The sequence below is a fragment of the Thalassophryne amazonica genome, chromosome 3 (assembly GCF_902500255.1).
Source record: "Thalassophryne amazonica chromosome 3, fThaAma1.1, whole genome shotgun sequence".
NCBI classification, from domain to species: Eukaryota; Metazoa; Chordata; class Actinopteri; order Batrachoidiformes; family Batrachoididae; genus Thalassophryne; species Thalassophryne amazonica.
This window is the reverse complement of record NC_047105.1, coordinates 39439281-39456903: the sequence shown is the minus strand read 5'-3', so window position 1 is coordinate 39456903 and position 17623 is coordinate 39439281. Positions and strand designations below refer to the sequence as shown.

General features: G+C 42.6%; 1 protein-coding gene across 1 annotated transcript in view; it reads left to right on the top strand.

The window, feature by feature from the left end:
- znfx1 (zinc finger, NFX1-type containing 1) overlaps positions 1-16434 on the top strand; it is a 54165-nt gene extending 37731 nt beyond the window's left edge. The window contains exons 16-19 of the mRNA XM_034166075.1: positions 3972-4139; positions 8938-9048; positions 11071-11166; positions 13318-16434. Coding sequence (XP_034021966.1) covers positions 3972-4139; positions 8938-9048; positions 11071-11166; positions 13318-15813 — 2871 coding nt within the window. The 3' untranslated portion in view covers positions 15814-16434. The remainder of the gene's footprint in view (positions 1-3971; positions 4140-8937; positions 9049-11070; positions 11167-13317) is intronic.
- The last annotated feature ends 1189 nt before the right edge of the window (positions 16435-17623 follow it).

Below are 17623 nucleotides of genomic sequence, written 5' to 3'. Positions count from 1 at the left end.
CGACCAACTGCTGCCACCCGCTGTCCGTCTTGGATACACACCGTTGAACCTCAAGACCACGTTGAGGAATATGGCGGCGAGTGGTCAAGCTCTTACTGTAGCTTCCAGTCGAAATCAGTTAGCCCGGATTGATGGTTTAGGGGTTTTATTGATTTTTTGCCGTTCTCAAACCAACGTAAGAGCTATGAAAAAGGGGCAAAGAAATAAAACAATACATTAGAACACAGACTACTTATGGGTTTTAACTTAATATTCTACTCTTTACTAAAGACATAACATGCTTATTTACAACATATTCCTCGATAAATTTACCGTACCTTGTAGCCACTTTCGACTGAAACTAAACTTTCTCTCCCCGTTTGAGCTCCATCACGTTTCTCCTTGCGTTTGCTCACCCTCCTCGTTTTTTACCTTGTGTCAAGTTGCCTTCTGACACTGTCCTTTTCGATACACTTCCGGGTTGAAAGGAAGTACAAAAATAAAAGCACAATAAAACATCTAATGGAAATAAACTTTACCCTTGGGTCATCACAGTGACCGCTATTATGGCTATTTAAGATTCTAGTTGGCTATAGCTTCACAGACCTCGTTTCCACCAAGCTTTTGCATCAGCATCTGCATCAGTGTTAGTGTCGTCATTTGATCTTGAGTTTGGATGTTTACTCCAAGATTGTGCTTTCGTGTTTTTGAGTTTAAAATTTCATGTAACAAAAACTGCAAGATCAACGCTTGAGTGCAGCATGGCTGACAAATGGAAATTTTGTTGCAATGATGCTGCTTAATGAAACAGATGAGGAAGAGATGAAGGATCAAACTAAGGATGGTACTGACCACTGTAATATCACGGTTGCAGTGGTCCCGTTCGATTTTATCGTACAGCTCCGGATTTCTATACAGCTTGAATGAGCTTTCCTGTATCAACTGTATTGCTCATTTTTCCTCAGGATGAACAAACCTTCTGCCATGTAGTGAGCAAATGAATAGTTTACCATTACTATACTACAGATGAATAGACTCGTGGACCTTCGACTTCCATGTGACATTGATGGTATCACAGAACAGAAAAAGCCTGCACCAAGATTATAATTCTCTGCGGGCACATCAGTTCTATCCAATGCCAACTTCAAAGCTGATGCAAAAGCTTTCTGGAAAACCTCAAGTGTCTTAATATAGAAGTGATTCAAATGTCTGACACCGACGCCAGCACAAAACCTTGGTGAAAACAGGGCCATAGTGTGCGAGATGACAAAGGGCACTTAGCGATTGTAACCACTGACACCCCATGACAAAGTATTACCATTTGATGCCACCTTTGGGCAGTGCTAGAAAACCAATCACATTTATCTAATGTCTTCCCATAACCATCACCTTATTGTGGTGGAGAGGTTTGTGTGTCCCTATCAACCTGAGAGCTTTGTTGTCTGGAGCCTTCATGCTCCTGGTAGGGTCTCCCAATGGCAAATTGGTCTCAGGTGAGGGACCAGACTAAGAATGGTTCACAAAGACTCCATGGACAAATGAGGCAGAGGAAATGTGACCTGGCCCAGAAGAAGTGTGGGGCTCCTGTGTGGAGCCAGACCTGGATGGAGGGCCCGTCAGCGAACGCCTGGTGGCCAGGCTTCCATGGAGCCCAGGCATGCTCAGGCCAAAAAGGCAGCGTGGACCTTCCATCTCCACCTTGTGGGCTCGTCACCCACAGGGGGAACCACTGGGGTTGGGTGCGCTGTTCCATGGGTGGCAGTGAAAGTTGAGGGCCTCGATGGAACAGACCCAGGTGGCAGAAGCCAGCTCTGGGGGTGTGGAATGTTACCTCGTAGTGGGGGAAGAAGCCGGAGCTTGTGCAGGAGATGGAGCGCTACTAGTTAGATCTGGTGGGCCTCGCTTCCACGCACAGCCTTGGCTCCTGAGTCACTCTCCTTGATAGAAGTTGGACCTTATTCTTCTCTGGAGTTGCCCAGGGTGTGAGGCATCAGGTGGGTGTGGGGATACTCATGAACCCCTGGCTAAGCACTGCTGTATTGGAGTTTACACCGGAAGATGAGCGGGTCACCTTCCTGCGCCTTTGGGGAGTTCTGACTGTTGTTTGTGCACATGCACCAAACAGCAGTTAGGAGTTGTCAGCTTTGTTGGGAGCCCCTAGCTGGAGTCCTGCATGGGGCTCTACCAGTCAATAGTCGTATCTAGTGTCAGCTATGGTCATGAGGGGTGAGTCATGACTGAAAGAACTAAACCGCGGGTACAAGCGGCCGAAATAGGTTTCCTCAGGCTGGAGTCCCCGTCAGACAAAGGGTGAGAAGCTCTGTCCTTTGTGAGGAGCTTGAAATCGAGCTGCTGTTCTTTCGCATTGAAAGGAGCTAGCCAGTGGTGGCTGGCCCATAGGGTGCGCTCGGGCACCACTCTCCCAGATGTGGAGGAGAAAAATTAAAAATTTTTTTTTTAAAGTCTTATAAATGTCAGTTTTACTTAATAGTATGTGCCTACGTGTAATCTGAATTATCAAAACAACATTTTCACCAACTGACTCTCATTCAACAGTGCATTTATTTCCACAGACAGAACGTATCATTTCTCTTCTTGGGCACTCACTCAAGAGCCCCTTGAAGTGCAGCGAAATGACCAATTGTGTATGTTGCTAAGGAGAAATAATAAGTATTTGGGCAATCAGCATTGCCAAATTTAATATCTTGGGGACGATAGAATTTTCGCCCCGGACCAATTGTGTGTGGTTGCTAAGGAAGAATAATAAATATTTGGCCAATCAGCATCACCAAATTTAATGGCTTGGGTGGAGGCGACCCGCTATAGAATTTATACCCCTTGATTTATCAAAGTGCTGCTGTTTTTGACAGAAACAAAAACCCCACTGGAGTAAGCTGAAGAACTTTGGGACATGGTTTTTAGGAGGTGAGGGGAACCTGGGATAAAGGAGTGACCACAAACTGCCGCACACTGGTGACGCTCATGTTGGCGGCTCGGAGTTTGGTAGGTGGAAAAGAAGCAGCACAACGCCAACAAACCCAGCTCCCAGCCTCACTTCTTACAAATGGAGCCAAGTCTGTTTTAAGTTTTTAGTTTGTTTTTTTCACAGAGGTGTGTGGTCGCACCCTGGCTCAGGTCTGCGAGAAAAAAAAAAAAAAATGCACAAACTGCTTCACTGAATAGTTTTCTCTCTTTCCCTCTCTTTTTTAGGAGGCGTCGTCGTATGTACATAATGTTCTTTTGTCAATTGAAGAATTTTTCCAGATTTTGAAAGAGTCTAAATTTGATGATATTTTTTATTCTGTTAAGGGGGGTGTCATTGTGAAACCCATGATCTGTTTGGCTGAAGATGATGGCAGTGCAGTACAGTTTGGTGTACTATGTGTGTAATTGGTGTCAAGTGGTGAAATGTTCCTCGCTCAAGAACTTGAGTGTTGTATTGTATTTGATACTGTTCCTTTCCAAAGTATAAATGAGGCTAATATAGCTGTAAATGGTTAACTTTATCCGTGAAACTGCTGATTTTGAGAAGGACATGAAATGATTATTGTGGAATTGTAGTAATTTTCCGACTGTTCATTTGAATGCTTGTACTGAACTAAGCAGGGAAATTTATTGGCACATCAGCCCCACCAAGATTTTTTTTCACCAGCCGCCACTGGAGCTAGCTGAGGTGTTTCTGGCATTTACTAAGGATGCCTTCCAGGTACATCCAGCTGGGTTGGGGAGCTTTCTCATACACACATGCAAAAGAAGAAAACAAAACGTGAATGTCAAGCATTGTAAACAATGGGACCGGAAATTTGTCTGGCTGGAAAGAAAAGAAATAGCCTGGATGCTGACAGAACAATGCATTCTAGGTTGAATTTTTTTCCTATATGCGGTTGGGATTATTGTCCCTTGTTAGCTGGATGACTAAGCTGTACACTTAAACTGTTCATGTACTTGTACTTTACACATGCTGAAGACCTCTATTTTCCGGTATCAATCAGGTGATCGGCATGACGACGACAGGCGCCGCTAAGTTCCGTAAGGCTCTGCAGGAGGTGCGCCCACGTCTGGTGATTGTTGAAGAGGCTGCAGAGGTTCTCGAGGCTCACACCATCACCACACTGAGCCAAGCGTGCCAGCACCTCATCCTCATCGGAGACCACCAACAGGTCAGGCCCCACACTGATGAACAGCACCATATATCTTTAACTGCACCTCGTGAAGCGCACCGTATTTTTCTGACTGAAGATACCCTAAAAAAATACAGAAAATCCCTCCCAACAAAGGGTTTTGTGTGTGTTTGTGGCTGCTGGTGAATTTGTGAGTTTGCTTTCCTACATGTTATGTCAGTACAAATCCCCCGAATGGAGACGACAGCAGTAATATTCTGTGGATATCTATTACAACTTGTCTGGGCGTGCCAAGGACATACGGCCAGACAGCCTGTCTAGCAATCTGCAACATGGATCAAATCTACCCACAGTTATCACACATTTCAAATTCTGTCCTGGAACTTTGTCTTCTTTTTTCCTTCAGTCGTGTTTGCTTCTTGTACCCTGTTTATTCAGAAATTTCTGCTGCATATATTTGCACAAACAAAACTTCCTGAAAGTTATTAGGAAGGACTATCAAGACGAATTTAACTTGAAAATGACTGCTATTGTCATTTAGGCTTGGAAATTGTTTTATTTTCATGCACTGGCTGCATCTGATTCACGTAAAACGTATTTACTGCTCCGCCTTGGGCTCATTTGTCTGTTTAACAAAAGCCGGTAAAGTTTACTGAACCAGAAGCCGGTTGTGCTAAATATGTAAATCAATGTAACACCTTTCCAATTTGAATTGTTGCACAAGTGCTTCAAATTGATGCACTAGTGTTGAAAGACATTTACGAAAAGCAAACAAGCATTGTAATATTACAAACAGGGATTGCTTTGTGGCTTCAAACCCATCGCTTACTTTGATGGTATGAACACGCGTTAAGAGACCTTCTTTTGTGGAACTCTAACCAGAGTGTGTATATGTAATGGAGGTGGATTGATCACACTTTGGGAGTAAAATAAGCTTTGGCATTGTGGTGCTGTTCATTAATCACAGCTTTGGTGTTGAATCAAGCAGAACACAATGTTTCACATTTCTTCAGTACGAGCATTTGTTTTGCTTCGCCCACACCTCTCCCACATATATGCATAAACACACTTTGTTCTTGAGCTGAATTAGGTGTGCACACATGCAAATGCAAACAGAAGACAACAATAGAAGAGCAAAAGAAGGCTTATATATATATACATACATACATACGAGGTCTATTAGAAAAGTATCCAACCTTATTTTTTTCAAAAACCATATGGATTTGAATCACGTGTGATTGCATCAGACAAGCTTGAACCCTCGTGCGCATGCGTGAGTTTTTCCACGCCTGTCGGTTGCGTCATTCGCCTGTGAGCAGGCTTTGAGTGAGGAGTGGTCCACCCCCTCGCTGCATTTTCATTGTCAGGAAATGGCGGAATGATTTGGGCTTTTTTTCCATCAGAATTTTTTCAGAAACTGTTAGAGACTGGCAGCTGGAAACCATTCGAAAAATTTATCTGGCTTTCAGTGAAAATTTTACGTGCTTCACAGAGAATAAGGACTGTTACTATAGCTTTAAGGACGGCTTTAAGGACGCTCGGCGCGCCGCGCTCCGTGTCGCCATCGAGAGCCACAAACCACCGGATCATTTCTAAACGGATGGCTCTGTGGAGCCGGACCGCCATGTGCAATTTCTCTGGTTATCACAAGAGCTGGACATTAACCATTTTCCGGCAGATTTCACTTTTAACAAGAGATTTTGTCATGGAAATCCGAGCGGAGGCTTCGCGCGTCACGACCGATTCGCTGATGAAGCGAGACAAAGGAACACCTCCGTTTCGGAGTGTTAGAGGACAAGTTGGGACATGCCTATCTCGGCTTTCAGTGCTTACCAGTCGAGTGAGTATAAGAGAAATTGTGGAGAGCTGGGCTTGTCCTCTGACACTCCGAAACGGAGGTGTTCCTTTGTCTCGCTTCATCAGCGAATCGGTCGTGACGCGCGAAGCCTCCGCGCGGCTTTCCATGACAAAATCTCTTGTTAAAAGTGAAATCTGCCGGAAAATGGCTGATGTCCAGCTCTTGTGATAACCAGAGAAATTGCACACGACGGTCCCGGATCCACACAGCGATCCGTTTAGAAATGATGTGGTGGTTTCTGCCTCTCGATGGCGGCTCAGAGCGCGGCGCGCCATGCGCCATTGTGGTCCATCCTTAAAGCTGTAGTAACAGTCCTTATTCTCTGTGAAGCCCGTAAAATTTTCACCGAAAGCCAGATAAATTTTTCGAATAGTTTCCAGCTGCCTGTCTCTAACAGTTTCTGAAAAAATTCTGATGGAAAAAAAGCCCAAATCATTCCGCCATTTCCTCGCAATGAAACAACGATGAGAGGGGTGGACCAGTACTCACTCAAAGTCTGCCCACGGGCGAATGACGCAACCGACAGGCGTGGAAAAACTCACGCATGCGCACGAAGATTCAAGCTTGGCTGACGTAAAAACATATGAATCAAATCCACATAGTTTTTGTAAAAATAAAAAGGTACGATACTTTTCTAACAGACCTCGTATACATGTGTTTTAGTGCAGCGGATAACTGAAAAAAATGCTTCAAATGGTGATGCAAGCACCAAATTTGGCACACATACTCCTTAGACATTACTCTTTTAAAAATGCCGGGTACCCACGTGAACTTTCAAAAGGCGGCCAAGAAGGGGTCAATTGAAGTATTACACAGGGGTCAAAATTTAAAAATGCTCCAATCATATTGAAAAGTATTCCATATTATTTGTCTGATCATAAAGATTCCAAAAAGGCATAGTTTGGACTATCTGTGAATGAATGGTCTGGAGTTATGGGGTAAAAACAGCAAGAACACCGAGAAAGGTCAATTTCAGTTTGTACAGGGGTCAAAAGTTAAAGTTGCTCCAATTTTTATCCACCCACAGCTCAGTTTCCATTCTCAAATATGCAGATGACACTACAATAACTGGACTCATCACTAATAATAACGAACATCATTTCCGTGAACAGGTCACCCAAGCAGTCACTTGGTGCCAAAGCAATAACCTACAGCTTAACCCATCAAAAACCCAGGAACTCATAGTCGACTTCTCATGCTCACCCTTTCACAAAATCCCCATCTCCATTTCTACTCAGCCCATCTCCATCACTGAGTCATTCAAATTCCTCAGTACACACATCAGTAACACACTCAAATGGAAACTGCATTTGGACCAAATCTACAAAAAAGCCAATAAAAGATTTTTTTTTTTTCAGTCAACTCAAAAAATTCAGAGTCAGGCACAACATCCTGCTTCAGTTTTACACTGTCATCATTCAAAGCATACTCACTTCATCCATAATTGTCTGGTATGGAAATTTGGACTCCCATTCATGCAAAAACTTACAACGTATAATAGACAAATCATCTAAAATCACAGGCCTCACCCCCGCTTCCACTGACACACTGTACCATAGACGTATCACACAACGGGCAGTAAAAATCACCTCTTACCCCTCACACCCTACATATCACCTGCCAACAAGATCAGTCACATTCAAAAACAGCTTTTTCCCAACAGCTGTACGGACACTAAACCAAGTCATTAACTGATGTTTCTTTGTGTATGTCTATTTATTGTTTGTTTGTTGCGTGGTGACACCCCCGGAAAAATCCCCCCCAAAAATCCAAGTTATTTAAAGTTGAGCTTTTTGTGGTCTCAGAAAAAAAGCTGTAGCTTTATTTGGTAAAACTAAAAATAGACTGAACCATTTACAAATTAAAGCGTTCACTCAGCTCAACTGTGCAAAAAGGCTAAGCTAACGTTTGCGATCATTAAACTTTCAGCAGTGCAGTAAATGTCACATTTTATTTTTAAGTTATTCTCACCTCAAGAAAGCTGCAGAACTAAGCTCCGTTAGTCAAACTGGGTGTTTGTATATATCCACAAAGTGGGAAATTTCAGATTGAGTGGGTCTTCTCCACCCGGCCGGCTCCCTGTGTTGCTCTGCCCAGGGAGGAGGCCTGAACCCTGGCTGCTCTGTGTGGTTCGGCCCGCTGTCGCGGTCGATCGACATCACACCAAGTCGTCAGTCCTCGTCAGTCAGTGTCACTCCGAAAAGTAGCTGAAAAAAAAAAGCTTCTCCCAGCAGGGTGATGGGAGAATCGTTCTGCTGTTTTTTAAAGCTTTTTTGTGGTTCTACATACGCAAATCCAACATGGCGATCGCTCATCTTTTTTTCGGGTTGTGGAAACAGCCAGAGTGTGATGTAGAAGTCTCCGCCCCCCTTGCTGCTTCCAATGCGACGCGTCTGACGTTATGCGTTGAGGCATTGACGCATTGGGAGGCGTTACCTGAAGCGTCCAAAGCGTGCAATGTGAAAGGCCCATTTGAGTTAAAATACGAGGCTCAAAAGATATGCATGAATAGTTCTTAAGTCTGTGAATCAGCTACTTCATTTATACTTCTGTGACATTTGGCTGCTTTGTTGGGCATCATTTGTGAATTTCTTTTTCCTGCCCTTCATCTGTTAATCTTCAACTCACTCAGATTCTTCAAAGTCAGATGAGTCACAGCAGCCAATCATGTTCATTCAAGTGTGTTAGATAGTGAATATTACATATTGCGTTGAGGTTGGGGGGGCGGTTTAGCAGAATTATTGATGCTGCTTGGATGCTTTGAAAATTACACAAAGCGTAGACGTGCTAAAGAGAAGAGGTGGTTTCACCAAATCTAAATTGTATAACACAAATATCTCTGCAGTAAAACGTGAAAGATCGATGGTCAAAAATATATCATTTTTCACCTAAAATAGAAACAACGATATTTGGTTTAAATCCATGACCATTTGCTTTTAGAACCTGTGCTTAAAATACTTTATGAATGTCTCCCTGCAGTTGCGTCCCAGTGCCACAGTGTATGATCTCGCGAAGAACTTCGACTTGGAGATGTCCATGTTTGAGAGGCTGGTTAAGATGAAAATTCCTTTTGTCAGACTCAACTTCCAGGTTTGTTTTATTGTGTTTATTTATTGTTTTAAACTCCCATTAGTCAGTACAATGTATGTAGAAGTTCTTTCGATGCATTATTTTTGATTTTCTGGGCCACAACTTGATGCTCTATATTACACAATCAAAATTGTATCGTGCAACTGAATTTGGGGCATGCTCAACTCTACTTCGTTATGTACACGGTACTTACTGTATTTTCCAAGCTACAAGTCACAGATTGTTTTTAGTAGTTTGGGAAGTCCTGCGACTTATATTCCAAAGCCACTATATGTCAAAACATAAGGGTGTATGGACTATATGCATGCATTAGTTCCGTGTTCTACGCCTGATGCCACCCGAATTTCCGGTGCAGGGAAGACTATAGCGGAGTGCACTGTACTGTGAAGATGGCTGAGTCCTGGTAGTTTACTCACTGTTTACTGGAGCTTCGCAAAGTCTAGCCAAAGTCTTCCCAAAGTCGCTACCATTATGGATTATCACCTTAATAGTTAATTGCCACTATAACAATCAATAGCATTATATAAATACAAAAATAGGGCTGCATAGACACATGTGGAATCATTGTCAATTGTCAATGGCGTTTGCTATTTATTTGCATTGTATTGCTCTGTGCAAACATATTTTAATTTTAGTCATTCAAATGTTCTAGCCTTCTTACCTTGTATATAACCTGATGTCATCATTGGAGACAACAAACCACTCCAAGCCAAACTTGCAGCTGATGGCCATGTCCTCCATTTACCTCCGTAGAGCCGTAACCTCTGACCGGAGCGCTTTGGTCTTGTCAAGCACCAGATCTATTGCAGCTGGCTCTGCAGAAGAGCAGTAGTCATGCTCAGGCAAAGTTACCTCCATCCCTGGTTTCTCCAGGTGATCAGCAAGAGGGTTTGGTCGCTCTCTTCGCTCCCAAACACCGGGACGACGGGCAGGAATGGAGTAGTTGTTCCACTCGAAAAGAACGGGGACGGCTCCTATTTTAACAAATGGCACACCTGTGTGGTTGACGGCTGGATCACATCTGCAGGCAGAAAATGCCGAGAACACAGCAAAACATGAACAATGACCAAAAAATACTAGAATCATTGTAAATTTATTAAAGTTTTCGGATATTGAACAGAAACACTGCCATCTGCCATAACCGGAAATGACACAGCAATCAGAGATTTTAACGGAAATACATCACACCACTCCGTGCATATACTCCATACCTGTTTCAAAAATAAATGTGGCTTATACTCTGGTACAATTGATGTTTGAATGTTTTTTGGTTCTCTTCATGATACATTTTTTGACAGATGTGACTTATTCTCTGGGAGAAATTGTAGTCCAGAAAATATGTATGGTAATCTAAAATGCAAAGTAAGGTGCTGAGTCATGGGCATGTTTGGATGTAGATGAATTAAATCAATCAGAATGTAATCTTCATTGTCTTTATGAGATGAGTGCACTAGAACCTGGCATTTTGGTATTTAAATATTGGACTCAAGTGAGAGGTTTTCTGGCATAGGAAATACAGATCTACACACAAAGTGTCAAAGCAGACCAGATCATTTTTGGGAAGAGTCACCAAACCTCCCAGAGCTGAAACAGGCAGGTCAAGTTTAATATTTTTCCAATCAATGTTTACTTTTATTTTGTTTTGAAATTTTAATTTCAATTCAGTTTTGTTGTAGTGTGACACAATAAGGCACGTCCCTGTGTGTACAGGCAGTGTGTACATGCATTGAGATGCCGTATATAAATATTGTGCCATATCAACAATTAAAATAAAAAAACAACACATTTCTTGTGATCTCAAGGACACAGTTTCTGACCACACATGACCACATTTCATTTTAAAGATAAACATTATCTTGCTGCGTGCACAACATAGGTGCTGGGTGTGAAAATGCCAACTAGTTAGGAACTAGCAGTAACAATTGTGCAGCACTGTATGTGGTTATGTGTTATGTGTGTGCATATACTATGCCACATATTTGTATCTATAGGACTGATATGTGTGTGTGTTTGTTTTTTCAGCATCGTATGAGGCCAGACATTGCCCGTCTTCTGACTCCACACATCTACTCTGAACTGGAAAACCATCCGTCTGTGCTGACATATGAAAACATCAAGGTTAGTTATTTTATTTTCTCCTATATCTCCGCTTCCTACTTATAACGCTAAAAGTATTAAATTCAGAAGAAATGTTTATCATCTGTCACAATTGTCCATTTTATATGCAGTCAGGTTTTGTAGTTTTAATTTGAAGAGTTTAACAAAAAAAATACTTGCATTACATTCATCATTAATGAACTGCAGCCATTTGTATACACTGCCCAGTATGTGCCACTCCACTATGAAGGTGTATAACAGTTTCGCAGATCACAGAAGCTTATAAATTATTTAGAGTTATAATTGATATCTTGGTGGCTTCCCTCAGTCGTCTCCTTCTTGCTTGGTTAATCAGTGTTTGAGAACTACCTACTCCAAACATATTTACCATACAAAACCATAATGTTTGTTTTTGTTTGATTGAGATATTGAGTTTGTCCAATGGAGGGACTTTGTATAAAGTGGCTGTAATTCCTCCATGATTATTATAGAATTAAAGTTGAAAGTCCACACTACAAGCACATTTTGATTGTTTCATTGATTGGGCAAAAAGTGGTTGATTGGGCAAAATTATAAAAAACATGCCACTGTCCAAAAACTTTCAATAATGACAGCCAGATATAGTGTGTGTGTGTGTGTGTGTATATACGAGGGCTGTCCGTAAAGTATAAGTCCTTTTTATTTTTTTCAAAAACTATATGGATTTCATTCATATGTTTTTACGTCAGACATGCTTGAACCCTCGTGCGCATGCGTGAGTTTTTCCACGCCTGTCGGTGACGTCATTCGCCTGTGAGCACTCCTTGTGGGAGGAGTCGTCCAGCCCCTCGTCGGAATTCCTTTGTCTGAGAAGTTGCTGAGAGACTGGCTCTTCGTTTGATCAAAATTTTTTCTAAACCTGTGAGACACATCGAAGTGGACATGGTTCGAAAAATTAAGATGGTTTTCAGTGAAAATTTTAACAGCTGATGAGAGATTTTGAGGTGATTCTGTCGCTTTAAGGACTTTTCACGGTGCGAGACGTCGCGCAGCGCTCTCAGGCAGCGTCATCAGCCTGTTTCAAGCTTAAAACCTCCACATTTCAGGCTCTGTTGATCCAGGACGTCGTGAGAGAACAGAGAAGTTTCAGAAGAAGTCGGTTTCAGCATTTTTATCCGGATATTCCACTGTTAAAGGAGATTTTTTTAATGAAAGACGTGCGGGCGGATTGCAGCGTCGGCTCGCAGCCGCCGCGATGCTCCGTCACAGGAAAAACACCTCTGCTGGAAGCCTTAAGGACAAGTTGGAACATCTCCAGCTGATAAACAATTTTTCATATACTCACTCCACTGAAAGCCATCAAAAGCCAACTGGATTTTAACAAATGGTTATCAACACGGAGGTGTTTTTCCTGTGCCGCCGCACCGCGTCGGCTGCGTCCCGACGCGCGGACCCGTCCGCACGTCTTTCATTAAAAAAATCTCCTTTAACAGTGGAATATCCGGATAAAATGCTGAAACCGACTTCTTCTGAAACGTCTCTGTTCTCTCACGACGTCCTGGATCAATAGAGCCTGAAATGTGGAGGTTTTAAGCTTGAAACAGGCTGACGACGCTGCCTGAGAGCGCTGCGCGATGTCTCGCACCGTGAAAAGTCCTTAAAGCGACAGAATCACCTCAAAATCTCTCATCAGCTGTTAAAATTTTCACTGAAAACCAGCTTAATTTTTCGAACCATGTCCACTTCGATGTGTCTCACAGGTTTAGAAAAAATTTTGATCAAACAAAGCGCCAGTCTCTCAGCAACTTCTCAGACAAAGGAATTCCGACGAGGGGCTGGATGACTCCTCCCACAAGGAGTGCTCACAGGCGAATGACGTCACCGACAGGCGTGGAAAAACTCACGCATGCGCACGAGGGTTCAAGCATGTCTGACGTAAAAACATATGAATGAAATCCATATAGTTTTTGAAAAAAATAAAAAGGACCTATACTTTACGGACAGCCCTCGTATATATACACACACGTGTGTAAAATTTTATTTATTCTTGTCTTAGAATTAGTATTTTACTGTGTTGGTGCTGAATACATATTGATAGCTGATATAAATATTAATAATAATAATGATAATAAAGCAACATTTCCTAAGTCTGATTCTCGTGTTTTGAGTTTCAACTAAATGTTTTTCTTTCAGGGTATCAATACCAACTTGTTCTTTGTGGAGCACAACCACCCAGAAGAAGAAATCAAAGATGGCAAGAGCCACCAGAACAAACACGAGGCCTTGTTTGTTGTTGCTCTTTGCCGCTATTTTCTCTTGCAGGACTACGAACCAGAACAAATTACCATCCTCACAACCTACACGGGTCAGCTGCACTGTCTGCGCAGGCTTATGCCAGCTAGACAGTTCACAGGTGTCAAAGTGCATGTAGTAGATAAGTACCAAGGGGAAGAGAATGACATTGTCCTGTTGTCTCTGGTCCGCAGCAATGCACAGGGCAAAGTTGGTTTTTTGAAGATAGCCAATCGTGTCTGCGTAGCATTGTCACGTGCCAAGAAGGGTCTTTACTGCATCGGCAACAGCGAAATGTTGGAGCAAGTCAAGTTATGGAGCAACATCTTCTACACATTGAGGGAAAAGGGTCAGATTGGAAATGCTCTCACCCTGTCCTGTTACAACCACCCAAACAGAGAGGTAAACGTTGCTTGTGCAGACGATTTCAAACAAGCCCCAGAGGGCGGATGCACACAGCCTTGTGAGTTTCGTTTGGACTGTGGCCATGTATGCACGAGAGTCTGTCACCCTTATGATGCAGAGCACAAAATGTACAAGTGTGCAAAAAAATGTCCGAATATTTTATGTGATGACAGACACCAGTGTCCATTTGTCTGCCATAAAGAATGCCCAAAGAAATGTCCAATTGAAGTGGAGAAGGTCATACCACAGTGCCAACACAAACAAATGGTCCCTTGCCACCAGGACCCAAGCATGTTTGAATGCAAGGAGCCTTGCCAGAAAATGCTGGAGTGTGGCCACCCATGTGATTCATTCTGTGGAGCACCATGCCCTGTTAGATGCCTGGTCATCGTCACCTTAAATCTAAAATGCGGACACACCCAAGAAGGTGCTTGCTTCTACCAACATTCTGAAAGTGACCCACCATGTCAGACCGCATGTAAGCATCAACTGAAATGTGGCCACATGTGTCACGGTACTTGCCACAGCTGTCATCAGGGACGCTACCATATTCCATGTTGTCATCAGTGTAAACATCTCCTGATTTGTTCCCATCAGTGCAAGGAGAATTGCACTCGTGATTGCCCCCCATGTCAGATGCCATGTGAGAATCGGTGCTTCCACAGTAAGTGCATGAATCGATGTGGGTACCCCTGTGCTCCCTGCATGGAGCCTTGTGAATGGAGCTGCCCTCACCAAACCTGCAGTAAGCTTTGCCATGAGCCTTGTGATCGTCCACCATGCAGGAAACCCTGCCTCAAGATCCTGAAATGTGGCCATCCGTGCATTGGTCTGTGTGGAGACAAATGTCCAAATAAGTGTCGCGTCTGCGACCATGATGAGGTTACAGAGATTTTCTTTGGAACAGAGGATGACCCTGATGCATTCTTCATTCAGCTAGAGGATTGTGGACATATCTTTGAGTCTACAGGCATGGACAAATACATGGGAATTGATGACAGCCAAGAGGCAACTGAAGAAGAGGAAGTTGTCATAAAGCTAAAACAATGTCCCCGATGTCTAACTCCAATCCGCAAAAATCTTCGCTATGGATCTCAAATCAACCGGAGTCTGGCTGAGATTGAGATGGTAAAGAAGAAGATAAATGGAGATCCAAAAGATATTCAAGAGAACAGATTGGCCCTCAAAAGGAAGTGGGACCACAACAGGCTCATCAGTGGAATGAAGTGGATATCTGGATATATGCACATTGAAAAATTACTAGAAAAAAAACATCTCTCAGAAAATGACCTGTGGGTGCTGGAAAACAAGATGGATTTCCAAATAAAACTTGCAAAGTTAGAGAAGATGTACGAACATAAAGTCGTCACTCGTACCCTAGGCTTCAGGAAACAGATTGTTAGACCACCAGTCAGGACAAACTTCAGATTTCAGAGAAAAGTTAGAGAGTATCAGGGCTGGCTTAATCACCACGAGCAAAGGTTCACAGATCAGCAGCTCTTTGATTTGCAGAGGGAGCTGATAAGACTCACCCTTTTGGCTGAACTAGATGCCCATTACCACGTGGCAGAAACAAGGGGAGAAGGTGAAAAAGTGGAATCTGACACGCAAGCCATAAGAGACACCTTGGAAAAAAGTGGCCAGTTCACAGAAGATGATGAAAGCCAACTGAAAGATGCCTTGCAGGAACTGAACAAACGGTTCCCACTCGCAAGCCTGGCCATCAGTGACGACGAGAGGAAGATGATCGTGTCGGCTATGAAAATGCGCCCGGGGCACTGGTACAAATGTCCAAATGGCCATGTGTATGTCATAACAGAGTGTGGAGGGGCGATGGAGAAACGACAGTGCCCTGATTGTGATGCGACTATTGGTGGGAGCAACCACGCTCTGGTCAGTGGGAACCAAGTTGCCACAGAGATGGACGGGGCACAGCATGCTGCTTGGTCTGAAGCCAACAACCTTCTTAACTTCGATGAGTTTGACTTCTGAAATCCATCTTAAAGAAGATTTTGAGTCTAAATTGCTGCAAAGTCACTGACAGAGATGGGACTTTGGTTCACCATCTACAAGAATATGGAATATACAAACAAGAAATATGTACACTTACTGGCCTCTTACTGGTGCACATGTTCAACTGGTCATTTAAGCAAATATGTAATCAACCAATGATGTGACAGAAACTAAAATTAATCTTGGCATGACAGTGTGGTCAAGAAAATCCACTGAAATACAAGCCAAGCATCAAAACGAGGACAAAAGTAGATTTACAAGAGTTTTTATTGCCAGATGGGCTGGTTTATTTCACAAACTGCTCACTGTCTATGATTTTCACATGCAGACATCTCCAGGGTCGTTACAGAAAAGTCCAAGGTTCAAAGCCCTTGTTGATAGCAATTAAGAAAGGCCAAACTGATTTGAGCTGATAGAATGATGCCTCTCGCTTCAACCAAGGTGTAGAAGAGCATTTATGAATGTCCAAGATGAAGAACCTTGAAGGAGATGAGCTACAGCAACAGAAGACCACCCTGGGTGTCACTCTTGTCAGCTTAGAACAAGTAACTGAGGCTACAGTGGGCACTGACTCACCAAAATTGGACAATGGAAGATTGATAACAGACATCTGGCCTGAGTCTTAATTTTTGCTTTGACATTGAGACAGTAAGGACCAAAATTGGGCTAAACAACATTAAAGCATGGATCCATCCTCCCTCGTATTGACAAGTCAATCTGGTGGTGACCATTTCATGGCTTGGCAAGAGCATAATGCTGTCACGTCAATATGGACTAAAATCTCTGAAGACTGTTTCCAGCACCAGGTTGAATCAGTGGCACAAAGAATAAGGCAATTAATGCAGTTCTAAATTCAAAATATGGTCCAAACTAATAATAGCAAGGCTTACCTAATGAAATGGTCAGTTGGTGAGTGTTGTCACCTAATTGAACTTGAGTGCACACCAATCACCTGCTTCCAGAGATGGATGAGTCACAAACTGGAGACAAATGCTGAAAATCCCTGTGTTTTTTTTCCTCCTTCTTGCTTTTGGTTATAATATTCACAGAAATAATCAGTTTTACTTATTTGTCAAACTTGTAGCTGTCACACATTATGTTGTTCAGACTTAGTAGATATGTGTCTTTTGTTGTGTACGGCTTTGCCTTTTCTGTAGATGCAGAAATACTGTACCACTGCTGTGTGGAATATCACTTTATAAAGATAGTCTTATTAATTTTTTTTTATGTAAACCACATGCTTTGATAGCATCAAGTCTGCTCTGTAAGCCAGCTTTGCAGTACTGTAACAGTAGGTGGCAGTAAAATATTACAAAAGAATATGCAACTTTCAGATATGACTTGATCGTGCTTACTGCCAGAATCAGCAAATGCATTTTTTTTTTATTTCACATGAAATTACCTGACCTTGAGAAATGATATCTTGCTGACAACTTGCATTCAGATAGCAGGCTGCTATGGGGTTTGGTGTTTGCAGGTGCCCGTCCACAGGGTCAAAATGTGCATGCTTGGAAAAGCCACACATTACCATGCAAATATAATAAAATAATCATGAATTATTTTCTTGTTGAGTAACTCTTCTTGAAAAGTAAGAATTCTCCACAGAGCCCTCTTTCTTACACTCTTTTGCCCTGTCTCTCCTGCACATCCACACCAAACTAGACAATCTAGCAGAGCACAGATGGTGCTGACACCAAAGTGACAAACCTAAAATTACTCCATAGTTCCTCTTTACGGTGACTTTCACCCTAACCATTGTGTAAAAGCTTTCTTTTGTTTATTTGATGAA